A 19,670-nucleotide genomic window follows, 5' to 3' on the forward strand; every position below is an offset into this window, starting at 1 on the left:
GTGGATGTGGCGGTAGTCCCATGGAGTCAGTCTGGGTCTTTACTATAGTTACCCAGAAGTTAGAAGAGGTTTTAATTCCTCTAACTTTTTCTGGGTAACTATTGTTATAACCCCAGCGGAACCATCGAAGTTTGTGATTTAAATCCCATTTCCGGATGGTTCCCAGCACAGCACAATTATCCAAAGGAAGTGTTCTGGACAATTGCCGTGCAAACCCTTACCTGAGAACTTCCAAGAGGGATTCCCCAGTGCATCTTTGGGGTACCCCTCCCGAATCCGACGCTGGGGAGCTTGGAAGTTACGGCCCAAACTCGGAAGTTATGGCCCAGGGGGTTGGGCATCATATTTTGTTTTATTATGCTCATGTGAAGCACCTTGGGACATGTCATTACATTAAAGGCTCCATGTACATTGTTGTTTTGTACCAAGGACCATCCCATCGTCCACCTGGAGACAAAGTTCCTTCACCACAGCGAGGACACACTCCATTGTGTTGTGTGGCACTATCATCACTCTAAATGGGAGACTGGCAACAAGAATTGTTGAAGCTATTTATATAGCTCCTTTAATGTAATAAAATGTCCCAAGGTGCTTCACAGGAGCATTATAAAGCAAAATTAGACACCAACAGTTGGTATTAAGGCAGATGGCCAAAGTTTGATCAAAGAGGTAGGTTTTAAGGAGCACCTTAAAGGAGGAAAGAGAGATAGAGAGGCAGAGCAGTTAGGGAATTCCAGAGTTTTGGGCCTAGGCAACTGACGGTACAGCCACCAATGGTGGAACAATTAAAATTGGGGCTTCTCAAAAGGCCAGAATTAGGTAAGTGGGTTATGTCAAAGGGTTGTGGAGCTGGATGAGATTACAGAGATACAGGAAGGGCAAGTCTGTTGCGGGATTTGAAACAAGGATGTGAATTTTAAAGTCAAGGCATTACTTGACCAGGAGCCAATGTAGGTTACTGAGCATAGGGATGATAGATGGCAGTGACCCTGCTGAAACTGCTGAGCTGCCGGTCCTCTGATTGAGCCAGCAGCTCTTGGGGGCTGGCAACTGGCCTTAATTGTGACAGCAGCCCCTGCGACAGCATGACTTCAACCTCCATGGTGAAATTTTGCCATGGTGTCATAGTCAAATACAACTCAATCACTTGTAAAGTTTGCTTTGTATAAGTGTGGCTAAAGACGTTGAATTAGGTGTTTTTTAGGAGTTGCTTGACAAGACATTACCATTTAGATTGATGCCGTGAGCATTAATTGCTTCCCTTAAAAAAAGAAGCACAAAGCATTAGGCACTTATTGAACAATAAAGATAGGGTCATTAACCATCCAGTACTTGCTAGTTAGCTGCCCATGGGATATTTTGCTGTGGATTCCACACATTGAGGTGTCAGCTGTGGCTCAGTTCATAGCACCCTCGCCTTTGAATCAGAGGGTTGTGGGTTCATGTCCCACTCCCGGAAAAACCAAGAACTGTGATTGTACTTGAAAGAAGTTGCAATCTGTGACTGTTGGTAACTCGAAAGAGTTTCCACACATTTCTCACCACTTGCCTCTAAGCCAGAGGAAGGTGTGTTTCCTGAAGGCAATCAATGTGTTTCATGCACCTTCTCAGTTTTACCAAAAAACACCTGAAAGTTGGATGGTGCAATGGACAAATTAATTACAGGTATATTTTCTATAGGCAGATGACCAGTAAATTGTCAGTCAAATTATTGAAGCTAGTTATTTCTGCCTTTTCTGTGGGGAAATTGAGCATAGTATGGAGAGAAAACAGAGGAGAAAATAATCCTAAAAAATAGTTTATGAAAATACCTACTCAAACCCCAGTGACTGAATAATTTAATAATAAGTATATTGGGTTAGATTTCAGTAGTGGGGGGAGTGGGGGGAATTCTACCCTGGGTATGATATTAATGTATGAAATTATTGAGGCAATATGCTTTTTGTGAACTCTGCTCTTTAAGAGAAAGCAGTTTGACTCTTTTTGTCAAAAAAGTTAATGCCTTGGAATACAAGTGGTCTGATTACATGTGTCTTATGCGCCATAGCTTAAAATATAGTACTTAAAGTGAACATAAATCTGAACTACTTTAAGAAATTCTGAGATGCAGTTAACCTTCAACTAACATCCAGGAACACTACAGTGGTATACGTCAAGACAGGAAAGGAGTGAAATGAAATCCTGAGGTGCAGTCTCAGCGGAGGATCTGATTTAGCTCTGAGAATTTGTCTGTCAGTTTCTCCTTGTGGGCTCTGTGATATTTCTACACCAACTGTCAATTCCTTCTGGTTATGTACATTATTGTTTTAATACAATGATCCATCAGAGAAACCTAAAGAGCCACATATTGTGTTACAAACTAAACCAGCAAATGTGCCTCAATGTACATACTAAGTGGGTTTCCCGTATCTGCTACTTGATATAAAACTGTAGCAAGAGTTTCCGTGTAATAAAATTCTTGTTTTGAGTACCAGTTTGAGCAAGAATCCAATCCCTTGCAAAACTGTTCTGCACGTTAAATTTTTGACATCATGTTATGGATCAGATTCTAATAAAATGTACTTCTGGTTCAGACTCTAATATAATGTAAGGAGGTCTTTTCAATGAGTAGACCTGATTTAAAATATTCTGCTGTTCAAATTTTGCCATTAAGCAAGTCACTTCACTATTAATAAAAGTAAAAATTCAATCCAAAGATTCTTATTGTCTCTTCCTGCTATAAATAGGAATTATGATTGTAATTGTCATTATTAGTCAGAGTACAGTAATTTTGTTTCCATGTACTTGTTTAAACTTTCACAGCTGTTGATGTTGATTTTTGTGTTGATAAAAACTAGAATTGATTTTTGATTTACCTTGACACATTAGATGCAATGGTATTAAAAGAAATCTCAGTAGGCTAGAAAATCACTGTCAGAAATATTAGTAGATGAACACTTGACATGTCCATGTGACATTTCTCTTATCCATTATCTTACTGAAGGCCATATTCCACTTATTTTAAATGGAATGCATATGGATCTCTGGTATGGGAATGGAAATAATTGCACTGTTATACAAAGGACAATCTTCTGAGATTGGGTGAGGGTACATTAATGATGCTGAGTAGGAAGCAGGTTTTCTATGCATCACTCATCTTGATGAACAACTGAAAATTAAGAAAATAAAGGAGATGGCTGAAACGGAAAGAATGAACAGTATTTAGTTTGTGTTTGCTGTGACATGAAAAAAGTCAAATAAATAACTTGGGAGAGGAAATTGGTTTAGTCAACAGTGCCAAACAGGTTCAAAGTGAATCAGCAGCCAATTTTTCACACAGCAGTTATTTCCCAAATTTTACTAAGATTCTTACTTTCAACCAAGTAAAAGTGAAAGTGAGACTATGAAACCAGTCTCCAAAAGGAGTGAACTTTAGTTGAAAGAAGAACAGCCTGGTGAAAAATCAGCTATTGATTTGCTACAAATCTGTTTTATGCTGCTGGCAAAGATCAATATCACCCCCACCGACTTAGTGTGAAATTACCATAAAATCCTCACATTACTCTTTCGACTGAAAGTGGCATGTGATCTCCTCTACTCAGTTAATAACACCAATTTCTCTTCATCATTTCCTTTGAGTATGTTACTAGAAGATAACACAAGTTCTCAGCATCTGCCATTGTCAACACATCACAGCATACTCTGTCACTCGGACTGCGTCTCCCAAGCACAAACTGATCGAGGCACATAGGAGATTTTGGGGACAATGCACTGGGTGCGTCAGACTTGGTAGTGATCAGAGAATCAGCAATGTTGTCTCTTAGGGGATCTGCAGCTTAATGACCTAGCATTTACAAAAATAATACTGGCAGAGGATTAAGCCTCAGTGCAGTCATCAATGGTCGTATCAAAGAACAGCAGACCAGGTGCAGGATTCCAGCAGCCCCATGTGTAGTACATTGGGAGATGGTTTACCAACACTACAAACCATTATAGAATGAGTGGCAGGTCTAGAGTAGCAAGGTGCTAACAGCAGTCAGTGATCTTTATCAATGCTCAGAAAGTGACTGCAGAGACCTGGGGTGTCACACTGGAGAAGGATGTTTCTTCTGGCTTTGTCGTGCTTTGTGAGCAGGTACAAATAACCATAAGGCAGGGGTTCACTGATATTATTGGTACCATTAGGCCTGCCTGAAGCCATGCAGGGCCAGTATTTGCTACTTGTGGCAAGACCAAAGTGTGCCAGGATAATGATGCTATCTCAGGGTAAAGTGCATGTATACTCTCTTGCCAGCTCCCTCCAATGCCTAAAGAAAGGGCACCAGACCAGCCCATCTCACCATGAGATGAGGGCCACATCAGTCCCAAAAGGTTGCTTTTGGAATGCAGCATCTTACACATTCTTGACACTCAGGATAGAGCTTTGACAGAAGCTCCGTATAGGGTTCAAGAGTGCACAGAACATATACTTAAACCAAGGGGAAACAAGACAACTATAGATATTATGGAGTCAGAAATCCAGAATTGATGGTGGTGAGATAGAAGCAACAGCATTTTCAAGGTTAGAATTTGGGATATGAGCCAGTTCCACCAGCCATACTCATTTTTATTCCCTCTTGGTTTTCCAGCCCAGGTTCTGGATGGAAGGGACCATCTCGCACATTATGATATTTACACTGGCATGTATGTACAAATGACAAGCATGAGGTGAGGCATCACAATTCTCATTATTTATGATTGCCTTTCTATTGTCATAACCTACATGCAGACAAATGAGGCATTAGCCTTCTCCTGACCTGACCGGCTCAGTGGAAGTTCAGTGCAAGTGATTCATTTAAGGTGCTTATCACCTGGAAAACATTTACCTTGTTCTCAAACCTGTCTGCATATTTCATTTTTTTCTGCTTTGGGGAACCACTGAGCTGGCCTTTGATTTGCATAGGTGACGGACCCTCTAATTACCAGCACATTTCTGACGCTACTCATTGTAAGAGAAATTATTGACCAGTACAGGGTTTTTTTGCATTTTTTGCAGAAATGTCTTGTTAAATGAATTAAATTTGTTGCCTGGGGAGTAAAAAAGGATGTAGATGATTGGTCGCCTAAAAATCAATAATAATTGAGAAGGCAATCCACTGTTTATGGTCCACTGATATTGAAAGTTCCATCCCATGAACCTTTCCCACAATGGAATTGTATGCATGCTTGTTCAAATGTAAAGTAGAATCCTATCTTTATTTGTCATCCAAACAGGTCAGCTTCTAGCAGGAATGAATGGCAATCAAGAATCTGAACTGTCCAAGCTCAGGTTTATTGTAGTCGATTGCAACAGTTCGAGACTACCCAGATAATAACGGTAACACACAGATGGGGGATTGAATTGGAGATCTTGAACAGTAAACTTTTGTTTTCCTCAGCCTTTGAGACATTTCTCACAGTACGTGAATCTGTGTGAAAGCAAAATGGCTGATAGCTATGTCTTCTTTATATACCTACTTCAATTTGAGTAAAGAAAATCTGACACATCTTACATGATATTCCAACTGTGACATCAGCTTGACAATGCTTAAAAAAAATGTGGTGCCTAAAGAAAATTCTCATTATTTGATGTGTCCCTGCTGAGATGTAGTGTGAATCTAAGACAAATCAGTCATTATTGCAAAGGCCATGTCTCACCCTGGAGTGATCCAGAGACGGGTGTGTTTTCAGTACTTACAGCTGTCCTCTTCCTCAGTGAAAACGCTGATCACATAGCAGGCATAGACAAAACCAATGAGCTGTGGGGAGAAGAGACAAAGAGAATCCAAAGTTATATACTGTTTGGAGTATTTTTCACTGCATCTATCCTATAATCCTTGGACCAGCACTAGCTAGTCCCTCTATTCTTATCATTTAAGATGGAGTTTATTTAAGAATATTTTAAAGATGATTTTATGTCCATGTTTCCCCTTTTTAATTTTGGTTGTCGTCAATTCAAGATAGTTGAATGCCAGTAATGCCGCTCTAAACTTTACTTCTCATTGGCCGCTTTGAAATCTTTGGTAGGGAATTGGAAGCCACAGTTGTGAGATGAAGGGACCATGTTTTAGTAAAATATGCCATCTAGTCTTCTGGAATTATTTTTATGAAATCCAAAGCAATATTTGGTGACCCAGACATGAGTAAAAAAGCAACTAAACTATCATAAAACAACTGTTAAGTGCCTAGAAATCACACAATGATCACCAGCTACTTATGATGAAGAAACACACTTTAGGCAGGTCCTTAACAAAAAAAACTGGAGTTGATTTTCATGTTCTTAGTGCCCCGATTTGGCAGATACCAGTTCTTCTGGATTCCTACTGGTTTAAGATCTTCTCGTTGCACCTAGGGTGAGTGTCTGAGGATCCTGCTTGAAGCAGGCAGAAGCTTCATCACTATACAGAAGGGGAAGGGGAAGGGCATCATACCATGTTCTGGCCCATGGATATACAGGACCTTGAGCCTCCAACCCCCACATCCTGTGAAACTTGGTAGAAACAAGATGTTGGATGGACCTGTTAAAAGTCCAGGAACTTTAAAGGCCATTCCTGCAAAAGAATTTTGCATTCCCCACTCCCATGTCCACCACACCCCCCTCCACCCTGTCACCCCAACAGCTGGTACTTGGGTTTTCATGAGCCTTTGTTCCAGTAGTCCTTACTTACTTATTGATTTTTTGATTTAAATCTATTTTGCTCAATTTCCTTTTATTGGCATCAGAGTGTGTGCCACCAGCAATTCTTTGAGCTGATGTGTCCAGAGGGAAATGGCATTAGGAAGGATGCATGATAGATTGGGTTCCCAATGAAGTGATGTGGGCCCTCCTGCACACACCCGCCCCTGCCCCCCATTTCTCACTTTGACCGATGCTGTTGATGGACAACCCTCTCCTCAATGATGGCTGTACCAGCAGATTCCACTAGTGCCACCATGAACAACAACAACAACAACTCATATTTATATAGCAGCTTTAACATAATAACATTTCCCAAGCACTTAAAGGAGCATTATAAAGCAAATTAGACACTGAGACACATAAGGAAATATTAGGTCAGATAACCAAAAGCTTGGTCAAAGTGCTAGGTTTTAAGAAGTGTCCAAAAGGAGGAAAATGAGGTAGAGAGGTGGAGAGATGTATGGAGGGAATTCCAGAGCTTGGGACCCAGGCAACTGAAGGCACGGCCACCAATAGTGGAGAAATAAGGATGCCCAAGAGGCCATAATTAGATGAACAGATTTGGAGAGGGAACGAAAACAATAACTTTGGTCTTCCCAATATTTAATTGGAGGAAACTCCTGCTCATCCATTACTGGATGTCAGTAAGCAGTCTGACAATTTAACAACAGTGGAGGAGTTAAGAGAGGTGGTGGTGAGGTAGATCTGGGTGTCGGCAGCATACATGTAAAAACCATTGCTGTGCTTTTGGATAATTAAGGGGCATTAAATAGGAAGAGAAAAATGATAGATCCATGGGGGACACCAGAGGTATTGGTGCAGGAGCAGTAAGAGAAGCCATTGTAACTGATGCAAAAACAGAATTACCTGGAAAAACTCAGCAGGTCTGGCAGCATCGGCGGAGAAGAAAAGAGTTGACGTTTTGAGTCCTCATGACCCTTCAGCAGAACTGAGTAAAGTTAGGAGAGGGGTGAAATATAAGCTGGTTTAAGGTGGGGGTGGGGGGAGAGAAGTTGGGTGGGGGGGTGGTTGTTGGGTCAAGCAAGCAGTGATAGGAGCAGATAATCAAAAGATGTCACAGACAAAAGGAACAAAGAGGTGTTGAAGGTGGTGATATTATCTAAGAAAATGTGCTAATTAAGAATGGATGGCAGGACACTCAAGGTACAGCTCTAGTGGGGGTGGGGTGGAACGACCATGGGGTGGGACGTCCAATCCCTCTACACCTCCAACCCCCACCAGGATGGTCTGAGGGCCCTGAGCTTCTTCCTTGAACAGAGGCCTGAACGATCCCCATCCACCACTACTCTCCTCCGTCTGGCTGAACTTGTTCTCACACTGAACAATTTCTCCTTTAACTTCTCTCACTTCCTCCAAATAAAAGGTGTGGCTATGGGTTAGCTATGGGCCCCAGCTATGCCTGTCTCTTTATGGGGTATGTGGAACATTCCTTGTTCCAGTCCTACTCCGGCCCCCTCCCACAACTCTTTCTCCGGTACATCGATGATTACTTCGGTGCTGCTTCATGCTCTCGTCGGGACCTGGGAAAATTTATTAATTTTGCTTCCAATCTCCACCCCTCCATCATTTTCACATGGTCCATCTCTGACACTTCCCTTCCCTTCCTTGACCTCTCTGTCTCAATTTCTGATGATAGACTGTCCACCAATATCCATTACAAGCCTACCGACTCCCACAGCTACCTCGACTACAGCTCCTCACACCCCGCTTCCTGTAAGGACTCCATCCCATTCTCTTAGTTCCTTCACCTCCGTCGCATCTGTTCTGATGACGCTACCTTCAAAAACAGTTCCTCTGACATGTCCTCCTTCTTCCTTAACCGAGGTTTTCCACCCACGGTCGTTGACAGGGCCCTCAACCGTGTCCGGCCCATCTCCTGCGCATCTGCCCTCACACCTTCTCCTCCCTCCCAGAAACATGATAGGGTCCCCCTTGTCCTCACTTATCACCCACCAGCCTCCGCATTCAAAGGATCATCCTCCGCCATTTCCGCCAACTCCAGCATGATGCCACCACCAAACACATCATCCCTTCACCCCCCCGGCGGTATTCCGTAGGGATCATCCCCTCCGGGACACCCTGGTCCACTCCTCCATCACCCCCTACTCCTCAACCCCCACCTATGGCACCTCCCAATGCCCACGCAGAAGATGCAACACCTGCCCCTTCACTTCCCCTCTCCTCACCGTCCAAGGGCCCAAACACTCCTTTCAAGTGAAGTAGCATTTCACTTGCATTTCCCCTAACTTAGTCTACTGCATTCGTTGCTCCCAATGCGGTCTCCTCTACATTGGAGAGACCAAACGCAAACTGGGCGACCGCTTTGCAGAACACGTGCGGTCTGTCCGCAAGAAAGACCCAAACCTCCCTGTCGCTTGCCATTTTAACACTCCACCCTGCTCTCTTGCCCACATGTCTATCCTTGGCTTGCTGCATTGTTCTAGTGAAGCCCAACGCAAACTGGAGGAACAGCACCTCATCTTCTGACTAGGCACTTTACAGCCTTTTGGGCTGAATATTGAATTCAACAACTTTAGATCTTAAACTCCCTCCCCCCATCCCCACCCCGTTTCTTCCCCCTCCCTTTTGTTTTTTTCAATAATTTATATAGATTTTTCTTTTCCCAGCTATTTCCATTATTTTAAAATCTACAACTAATACCTTGTCAGTCTTTCCACCCCACCCCCACTAGAGCTGTACCTTGAGTGTCCTGCCATCCATTCTTAATTAGCACATTTTCTTAGATAATATCACCACCTTCAACACCTCTTTGATCCTTTTGTCTGTGACATATTTTGATTATCTTCTCCTATCACTGCTTGCTTGTCCCAACAACCACCCACCCCCCTCAACTTCTCTCTCCCCGCCTAACTTAAACCAGCTTATATTTCACTCCTCTCCTAACTATAGTCAGTTCTGTTGAAGGGTCGTGAGGACTCGAAACGTTGACTCTTTTCTTCTCCACCGATGCTGCCAGACCTGCTGAGTTTTTCCAGGTAATTCTGTTTTTGTTGAGCAAAAGTGAATATGAGTGAGTGTGTGAGAGAATGAATGCATGTGAGAGGTAGTGTGTGAGAGAGAGAGTGAGTGTGTGAGAGAGAGAGTGTGTGAGAAAGTGTAAGAGAGTGTGTGAGAGAGAGTGACAGTGTGTGAGAGACCGTGTGTGTGCACGCGCGTGTGTGTGCATGCGTGTGCACGTGTGTGTGTGTCTGGCTCACTCCCAGTCTCAAAGTTCTCACTCATCTCATTCCCACACACCAACATGAACTCTCACTGACTCTCACAGTGGGTGAGGGGTTGTGGGGGGTGGGGGTGTGGTGGGGGGGGGGGCGGGGGGCGGTAAATGAACACCCTGAGGCTGGGATTGAGCCAAACACACTCACTCTGACCCTCTCACACTCTAATGGTCATCTTTATTAATTACTCTTTTTTTAAAGTTATCTATTTATTACTTTGACATTGCTTTATTTTTGCTCAGCAAGTTGTTTCTTTTCTTCATACTCAATCTCTTTTTAAGCTTCATGTATCTTTCCAAAATTTGGCTGCTTGAGTGGGAAAAAAAATGGAAATGCATCACCTCCCCCCCCTCCCCCCCACAACCTCACACAATAAGGTTGGGCAAGCCTGACCTGGTGTGTGTGGGTGAAGAGAATTAGTGTGCTTTTCACTTTTTGTATATTAGTTTGCTTCTCATTTTCAGCCTACACCACTGGTTATGAAAAGGAGAGCCAAATGCGAAAAGGAGGGCCAACTGCATAAGTAGCTCCCTGTCAGTACACACCCCTCCATCAGCAAGGCCTCTGATGTGCCAACTTGTGGTGACGCACAGAAAGTGGATCCTTCACAGCTCCAGGCTAAAGCTTCAGAGGAACTCAGGAGGCTTGGCCCCCAGACATGCAGTGTGCAGGCCCACCAGCGTGTGGGCACACCCTGGCACACATGATCCAAACTTCCAGCTGTGGACGAATAGCTCCACTGCCTTGTGGCTACCTCAGGAGTTGAAGGTTAAGGCAGTAAGCCCTGACAAAAACCTGGAGTGGAGCCCAAAGACGGAATGATGTTTAAATATGTCATCTTTGCAGCAATGCCCCCACAACCAAGCTAATGACAAACGTAATGCTTTGCATTCCTTTGCACCCAAGTGGTGAGGTCAAGAGGGGGACCCTGACATTTAGGCAGACCAGGGTCTTTATAAATGTTGCACATGGGAGGCAGCAGATAAGCCCAACTTGATTGGCATAGAGAATGGGTGCTCTCTGGCAGTGAGCAGCCACTGTCCACCTCAACTTGGACAGCCTCTGCTGAGTAAGGTGCTGACTCACCATGGTCCATCTACTTCAATGAGCGCTTGGAGCTTAGTGTCTCTGCTCAAGAAGTGGATGGAATCCATTGTACCAGGCAGACAAACAAAATAAGTAAAAAGAAAGATGATGCCAACTCTGATTGTCAAGCTGGAACATTCAGGATTATGTGTGCATAACATTGACAGATAACTTGCAATTGAGAATGCACACAAAACACAATGTTTGACATGGGACTTGATAGACTGAACATTGACATAGCTTCCCTACAAGAAGGCTCGCTGAGAGTGTATCACTGAAAGAAAAATATTACATATTTGTCTAGCAGGGGAAAAGTTCAGAGGAAACACAAGGCTTCACTATAAGGAACTCCCTGCTCTCGATGAACAAATGGTTCAGAATGCATTCTCCCTATCTGCCTCTCAACTCGAACAATGTCAGTGAACAATCATGAGTGTCTATGCTCCAACACTATGCTCCACTAGAGGCAAAAGGCTAATTCCATGAGGAGCTTGACACTGCTATCAGCAGAATTCCTAAAACAGAATATCTTTACATACTAGGGGATTTCAATGCAAGACTGGACGCTGATTGTGAGGCACGCCTGCCTTGGGCATCATGGCATGGAAAAGATAAATGAAAATAGTCAGAGGCTACTTGAGCTTTGCTGCTGCCATTAGTTGTGCATAACTAACTCTTTCAGAACAAACCAAGCCAAGGTATTCTGGAGTCATTAAAGATCAGGGCATTGGCACCAGCTGAATCTAATCATTACTAGACCTACCTTTCTAAGCAACACTCTCAAGACACACAGCTACCACTGCATTTATTGTGATACCAATCACTCTCTGGCATGCAGCAGGTTAGGATACAACCCTGGAAGCTTTTTCATTCAAAGTAGAAATCCGTCCTTGTATCAACATCAGCCTTATTGTCTGCCCAGATAAAAACCAGCTGACCTTTCAGTCGATTGACCAGCTGCCCTCCTGCTTTTCCACACAGAGCACAGAAGCAAAGTGGAACTTACTTGGTGACACCATTTACAATGGGTGGTAGATTCCTCATTGTTCAAGCACATCCAAGCTGTAAGATAGTCTCCTGGGGATCCTCTTATATCTGAAGAGAACATGATCTGGCAGTTCTTGTTGTCGTTGGTGCTTTGGGGAGTTTCTGCAACTACTCCACCTCTGGCCTTCCTCTAAGCACTTTGGATGCTGTGAGTTTCATGTAGATAGTCCTTGAAATACACTGAACCAAATTTCACTGCTTGCCTCCACATGGACCAGTTGGCTGCAGTGTTTTCCCAAGGCCTACTTAAGAGTTTCATCCCACTGCCACTGGTATTAACTCAATGGTGGGCAATAGGCTCAGCATTCTGGGAGCATGAAAAGCAAACCCATCCGGGATTGCTTGCCAGCTCCCAGGGGACTCCCTTCTTCAAAGGCACTCAATGCCTTCTCGAGGGACCTGGCATCGGGAAGGGGAAGGCACAGAGAGCCATCTCCTGTCCTTGCCACTTAGCCCCTAACAACCCCATGACCCCCACCCTGCCAAACCTTTCCTATCATCACTCACCTATAGCCTGGGTCCCTCCATGATCCCTAGGTCTTGGATGAGTGTTGTTCCTGCAGCAGCTGCTGCCTCCCCAATGGCACTGCTGTTCAATAGAGCTGCCAGCCTTTGATTGGCTGGCAGGTCTCAGCAGGCGGAATTTCCGCTCTAGGGTCCTGGGTCACGGGTAAGGCCCGCCATTGGCCTGTAAAGTGCCTGAGTGGCACTTCATTCAGTGGGCCACCCTTAAAAGAGGCAACATGGGACTCTCACTGGCTCTCCAGCCAATGGGCAATACCCCTGTTGTCTTCATTAAATACACCTTCTGAATGCAGTAAGAGCTGCTTAAAGCAAAGTTCAACTGACTGCTCGGCATTACACAAATGACTACTGACTACAACTTTGCTAGAATATCCAGATGTCCTTTGGCACAGGGAATTCTACGGGCATGGATGACAGGATCAAATAGGCAACAGCAAAGAAAGCAGTTTCACTGAAAACAAAGGCAGGGGAGGTCATCATCGACCGCAATAAACAGTGTCGGGTGGAACACTACTTGGGGTTGTACTGTAGGGGAAACATGGTCACCAAGTGTCTTGAACGAGTAGTTGCGATATTATAGATTTTGTAAAGAAAAGCTAATCTTCCTTGTTAAATGGACAGAAGAGGCCTTAAACATGGCTGTCAAAGTCAGCTGACCTTTTCAATGGCAATGTGGTCAAGCTTTCAGAAAAGTTTAAGAGCATTGCAGGAAGACATTCCCAGACATGAAAAGACTTTTGAAATTCAATGAGTCCTCAAACAGACAATGGCTTTCCCTGAAGGTGTGAAAACATTGACCGCTTTTGAACACTGCAGTTTATAAGGGGACCTGCCGAGTCCACCTGAATAAAGGCAACTGGTTGACTGCAGAGCTATTGCAGCTGCTAATTGAATCTCAACTTTCAACCCCTTCACTTCAGAAAGAAAGGAACCCAAGCAAGCGGCCCACAGTGATATCTCACAGAGACTGATTTGAAATCTCATCCTTTAGTTTTTTTTTCTTTATCTGCGTTTTAATCTTAATCTGTATTTTAGATAATAACTTCATCACTTTTCACTTAAATAACTGTTAGCAGTAGTTTTGTAATCTTTACCTTGTTTAAGACTGAGGCTTGCCTGCTGGATTATTTTTAAATTGAACCACTCAAATTAAAAGGGGGGGCTACACACACACACGCACACACACTCTCTCTGTTAGGCCAGAATTTGTCGCTCATTGGGCAGGTGCGCACCCGACCCAAATGAGTGTAAAATGATACGTGATATTTTGGTCGGCAGGCGCATGCCGACAATTAAAAGGCCTATAAAGGCCACTAAAGTAATAATTGAAATAAATTTTTTGCTGTTCATCCAAACTTACAGTTGGCAAGCAGGCAAAAAGTCTTTGGATTTTTTAGGAACCCTCATCCACGGGTGGGATGAGGTTTCTAACAGCTCTTAAAAATTAAACAAAAATTTTAACATTTCATTAATAATATGTCCCTGCTCATGTGACAGAGATGAAGATTTTAAAAATTACAAGTAAAGAATTTAAAATGTGAAAATACACATCCCGCGCATGTTACAGAGTCACATGAGCGGGGACGTGTATTTTCACATTTTAAATTCTTTACTTTTAATTTTTAAAATCTTCATCTCCCTGAGGCAGCTCTGTGCCTCAGGGAGCTTTTCCTGCACATACCCGTGCACATGTGCAAAGTTCCCCGCTCGCCCTCCTCTCCCCCACACAGGCAGTGCTGAGCGCTGCAGCATGCGATTCACGCTGAGTGGGCTTTAATTGGACTGCTGGTGTGAAATTGTGGTTGGGTCCTGATCGCGGGCAGCGGTTGGCTTCCCAACCACTCCCACGCGCCCCCACCAGAGCCCGCCCAACGAGAGCAAAATCCTGCCCCTAGTTTACAGACCACTTTAAGGAAATATCTTTACGTGGTTGTGACACCAAGGAAGCTCTAGACACCATAGAAGCCTGCCTGGCATAGCAATGCTGGATATCGAACTTACAGTGGAGGAACTTAGTAAAGCTATTGACTTGTTTGTCATGGGCAAAGCTTCAGATACTGATACCACCTGAACTCATCCAGCACGGGAAAATAGCTCTCCTGAAGAATCTGCACAATCTTCTCTATCTCTTCTGGAGGGAGGGGGAAGTGACCTAGGATATGTGTAATGCAAAGATTGTGAACCTGCATAAGAACAAGGTCAACCACAGCGATTACAACTACTGAGGCATGTCCTTGCTGAGCATCGTGGGAAAATCTTTTGACCATGTTGCCCTTGTCAGTCTGAAGACCCTGGCTGAACGCATCTGCCCCGAAACCTAATCTGATATCGGAATTGGAAGATCATTGCTGAAAAGAGAAACATATTGCAGAATCCTTTTGTCTTGCACTCATCAGGACAAAATGCAGGAATGTTAAATTCCAAACGATCACAACAATTTATTCTAAAGAAGAAAAGGCTGCTGATTGGTTGGCAAATTGACTGTGATTGGCTGAGGCATTGCCATGGAGAATGCAACTGGGAACCATAGGCTCCCCAAGCACCCGGGTAAGTCAAAACAGACACAAGGCTTGAACATTTTCCTTTTGTTTGCAGAGAACGGATCCCTGCATATGAATGTATGTCACTTCTAGCAAGCATGAGCCAAATTATGAGCTTGACGTCATCTTAAATTGGTATTAGTGGAGCTATTAGTGCACTCGGGACTGTTCAGCAAGAGCTGCCAATCTCTGAATTACACCTAACGGTTGACATTTTGTTTTGGGTTTTGCAAGCACAGGCTGGTTGAACATCGTCTGTCCTCTACAATTGCAGCTCAGAGGCTGGGAATTCTACGGCGAGTAACTTATTTCCTGACTCCCCAAAGCCTGTCCACCATCTACACGGCACAAGTCAGGAATGTGATGGAATACTCTCCACTTACCTGGATGAGTACAACTCCATCAACACTCAAGAAACTTGACATCATCCAGGACAAAGCAATGTGCTTGATTGGCACTTCATCTACCATCTTCAACATCCACTCCCTCCACCACCGATGCACAGTGGCAGCAGTGTGTACCACCTACAAGATGCACCGCAGCAACTTACCAAGGCTCCTAAGACAACACCTTCCAAACTTACAACCTCTACCACCTAGAAGGGCAAGGGCAGCAGACACATGGGAGCACCACCACCTTCAAGTTCCTCTCCGAGCCACTCACCATCCTGACTTAGAACTATATTGTCGTTCCTTCACTGCCGCTGGGTCAAAGTCCTGGAACCCCCTTCCTAATAGCACTGTGGATGTATCTACACCACAGGGATGGCAGCGGTTGAAGAAGGCAGCTCACCACCTCAGGGGCAATTAGGGATGGGCAATAAAAATGGTGTGATAGCCAGTCCTATGAAAGAAATAGTTTCTGCCTATTACAAACAGTCGAAAGACCACACTATTTGATTCAATCTGCCAATCGTTGGGACAACAATCCACAAGTGACATGGTTTTTTCAGTCTGGCAGATTCAAGAGAAATACCATGTACAAAGGAAACCATGGTATATTGCCTTCATCGATCCCATCAAGGCATTTGATCATGTGAACAGAAGTGGTGATTTTAAACTGCTAAAGAAAATTGGCTGCCCCCTCCCCCACCGAAGCTGCTCAGTGTGATTTCCTCTTTCGATGACATCATACTGGGTAAGATCAGCTATGAAGGGGCAACATCACAACACTTTGAGATCTGTAGTGGGATTAAACAGGGTTGTGTTCTAGCACTGACACTCTTTAGCATATTCTTCTCTTTGCTGCTGTCATATGCCTTCAGATCATCTACAGAGGCTGTCTACTTACATACCAGAACTGGTGGAAAGTCTTGCTCGCCTGAGATCCAAGACAAAGATGCACCAAGTCCTCATCAGAGAGTCGCTGTAGGTTGATGATGCCGCCCTAATGTTCCATACTGAGGAACGACTTCAGCGGCAAATGGACAGGTTCTGTCATGCCAGTAGAGAGCTTGTTTAACAATCAGCACCAGGAAGGCAAATGTCATGGTCCAAGATGTTGCCATACCACCAACTATCAGCACTGACAATGTGATGCTGGAGGTTGTTGATGGTTTCACACATCTAAGCTCCACAATCACCAGCAATCTGTCACTTGATGCTGAAATCAACACACACATCGCAAAAGCTGCAGTTGTTTTATGGAACAACAGCAACCCGGCTGAGAATACCAAACTGCGAGTCTAGCAAGCCTGTGGACTCAGTCAAATCCTCTACATTGTGAGACCTTGACAAAATATGCTAGGCAGGAGAAAAGGCTGATAGTTTCCACCTTCATTGTCTCAGACACATCCTTGGCATGATAAAGTCACCAGCTCAGAGGTCCTGGGGTATGTTACTAAGCTAATGACATCTCCACTGGCTCAGCCACGTTCATCGGATGGATGACAGCCATATACCCAAAGACCTTCAGTGCTGTGAACTGGCCAATGGGCCATGACCTCTTGGGCGTACATATCTCTGCTACAAAGACACCTGCAAGCAAAACATGGAGATAGCAGCATGGGCAAGGACACAAACAACTGAGACAGTTGCCAACGGCCATGACCTCTGGAGACCAATTATCTTGAGGGGCATTGGAACAGGCAAGGTAAAACAGGTCAAGAAGGCAGCCCAGAGAAAACAGGACAGCAAATCCTGCACCTTCCCTGCCCACTATCTTTACTTACAGCAAATGCAGCAGAGACTGCAATACCAGAGTAGGGCTCTTGAGCCACACCAGGTGATGTTTAACACTGATTTGACCACCATGGTGTAAACCATCATCTCATGACACAGAAGACTACCAAAGAAGAAACACTTAATAAAATTCTTATATTCATTATCCTTTTCAAAAGGAATATACACCTGTATAATATTAAAAATAATTCATGGCGTAGAATTTCCATGGAGGAAAACAGGAAGACCATGATCCCTGTCATAACTTCAATTGCTTTTAATGCTATTTCTTGAATTTTCACTTCTCTGCCAAAATTATGGTGGGGATTGGGAGAAACCCTGCAGAAATTCTAGCCCCAAGGTTTTTTCCTACTAAAGGGCATTTCCCAGAAGGGAAAAAAAAACAGTAAAAACTGGGAAACAAGAATACTGGTCCGTAGTGGTCTTGTATACCTTAAAATGGAACACCAGTAAAAAGTGGGAAATAAGAATACTGGTCCCAACTGTATTTTCCTTCTGGGTTATTGTATCATCGTCGACATCCTTCTATCCATGTTAGATGATAGACATGCAGTAAATCAAATGTGTTGTGGATGGGGTAGCTTCATATGGTGCACTTTTGTTGGTGGCTGGAGAGACCAAACTGTGGGAGGCAGGTTCTACTGCAAGTACCGCATATGAAGTAGTTATCAGGTGTCACTGTGAATTGTTGCTTTTGGTGTCGGCACCTGTTGCCAAGCTCCTGTCGCCACTGATCATCATGGTGGCACATGCTGGTTCACAGGTGATGTTGCCTTTTTCCTCTGTTGTCAGCTAGTGTCCCCCAGGTGTCAGAGTCAATTTTTAGGGCCTTCACGCATTTTTCACGCGGAGCTTTGGGCATCCTACTGGTCATCTGACTCTGGCTACCCCTCCATACAGAAGATCCTTGGGTATACGATCGTCTTCCATACTGCAAACATGCTCAAGTCAGTGAAGACACCTCTGCTTGACGAGTGCTAACACATTGGGAGCTTGGCCTTTGAGAGGACTGCTACATTCGTGATGTTTCCTTCCATGAGATGTCTAGAACATTCCACAAACAGGGAAGATGAAAGTTGTTGAGCTTCCTTTCTTGATGGCTGGAAGTCATCCATGTTTCACAGTCATAGTACAATGTGCTGAGAATTAAGGCCTTATTAACCCGCATCTTGGTCCAAAGTACCAGTGTGATGTTCATCCATGCATGATTTGTGATTCGGGCAAAGGTAGTAGCTGTTTTCCCTCTGTGCACATCGAGTTCTGAGTCAAGAGGCAGATTGACTGCATCTATGGACCTAAGGTAGCAGAAGTTGCTAACCATTTTCGGTGGTGTGTTATCTGGCATGATCAGGAGGGGAGATGTAACACCCTGTCCCATGATCATGGTTTTCTTGACGTATATAGTTAAGGAGGACAAGGTACAGGCATGGGAGAGACAGTCGATGAGCCTTTGTAGCTGAGTTGCTGTGTGAGGAACTAATGCAGCATCGTCAGCATATAGGATTCTTTGATCAAGATGTGCTATATTTTTGCCTTAGTTTTTAGTCTGGATAGATTACAGAGCTTGTCATCTCACCTATATGCACGTAAACTCCTTCCTTATCTGCAGGGAAGGCAAAGGTCAAGAGCATGGAGAAGAATATACTAAAGTGGGGGCTAAGACACCGCCCTGTTTACTCCATGCTTCATCTTGAAACTGTCTGAAGAGGAGTCGTCAAACTGTACAATGCAGTTCATGCTGTCATGGAAGAATTGGATGAAACTCAGGAGCTTTGGTGGGCAGGCAACTTTCCACAATTATATTCATCCGGTATTCAAGTTGCAGGCAGGATGGGAGTAGGGGCAAAGTAATGCTAAGAGCTATTCTCCAGGGTTTAAGCAAATGTAGGTGAGAGTTTAAAAAATAATTTATCTTCTGTAATGTGGTGCACTGATGAATTAGTTCCCTCCACCCCTCCCCCTAATAAGATCACCTATACAAATCACAGACAGTTCCATGTTGTTAATAGCTCTGTTAAAAAAAAATGTTGTCAATTTAAATTAGGATATACCTTCAAATTATCAAATGTTCTGATACACAATTAAACTTTGACATGCAAAATATTTATTTAGAACTCAAGCTGTGCATTTGGAATGGGCGTAAGGGAGGGAGGAGGACTTATAGACAGGAAATGCTAAAGTATGGGAAAGACTGCAGGGCATCTTTTAATTTTTGTCCAGATTTCCCACCCATCAAACTGGCTACCCATCAAGCGGGAAAGAACCACATCTTGAATGATGGGGAAGCCCAGCACATCAGCGCAAAAGACAAGGCTGAAGCATTTGCTCTGAAGCACCAGAAGTGCTGAGTGGATGATCC

General features: G+C 44.0%; 1 protein-coding gene across 2 annotated transcripts in view; it reads right to left on the reverse strand.

The window, feature by feature from the left end:
* Positions 1–19,670, reverse strand: part of LOC144679733 (sodium/potassium-transporting ATPase subunit beta-1-interacting protein 3-like) — a 648,792-nt gene that overhangs the window by 36,246 nt on the left and 592,876 nt on the right. Inside the window, exon 5 of one of the 2 annotated variants that reach the window (XR_013576410.1) lies at positions 5,656–5,756. Coding sequence is in view for 1 of the 2 variants with exons in the window: in XM_078540431.1 (XP_078396557.1) it covers positions 5,696–5,756 (61 nt within the window). In the remaining variant the exon portion in view is untranslated. The remainder of the gene's footprint in view (positions 1–5,655; positions 5,757–19,670) is intronic. The other variant, XM_078540431.1, reaches the window with a different exon arrangement.

The sequence above is a fragment of the Cetorhinus maximus genome, chromosome 4 (assembly GCF_964194155.1).
Source record: "Cetorhinus maximus chromosome 4, sCetMax3.hap1.1, whole genome shotgun sequence".
NCBI classification, from domain to species: Eukaryota; Metazoa; Chordata; class Chondrichthyes; order Lamniformes; family Cetorhinidae; genus Cetorhinus; species Cetorhinus maximus.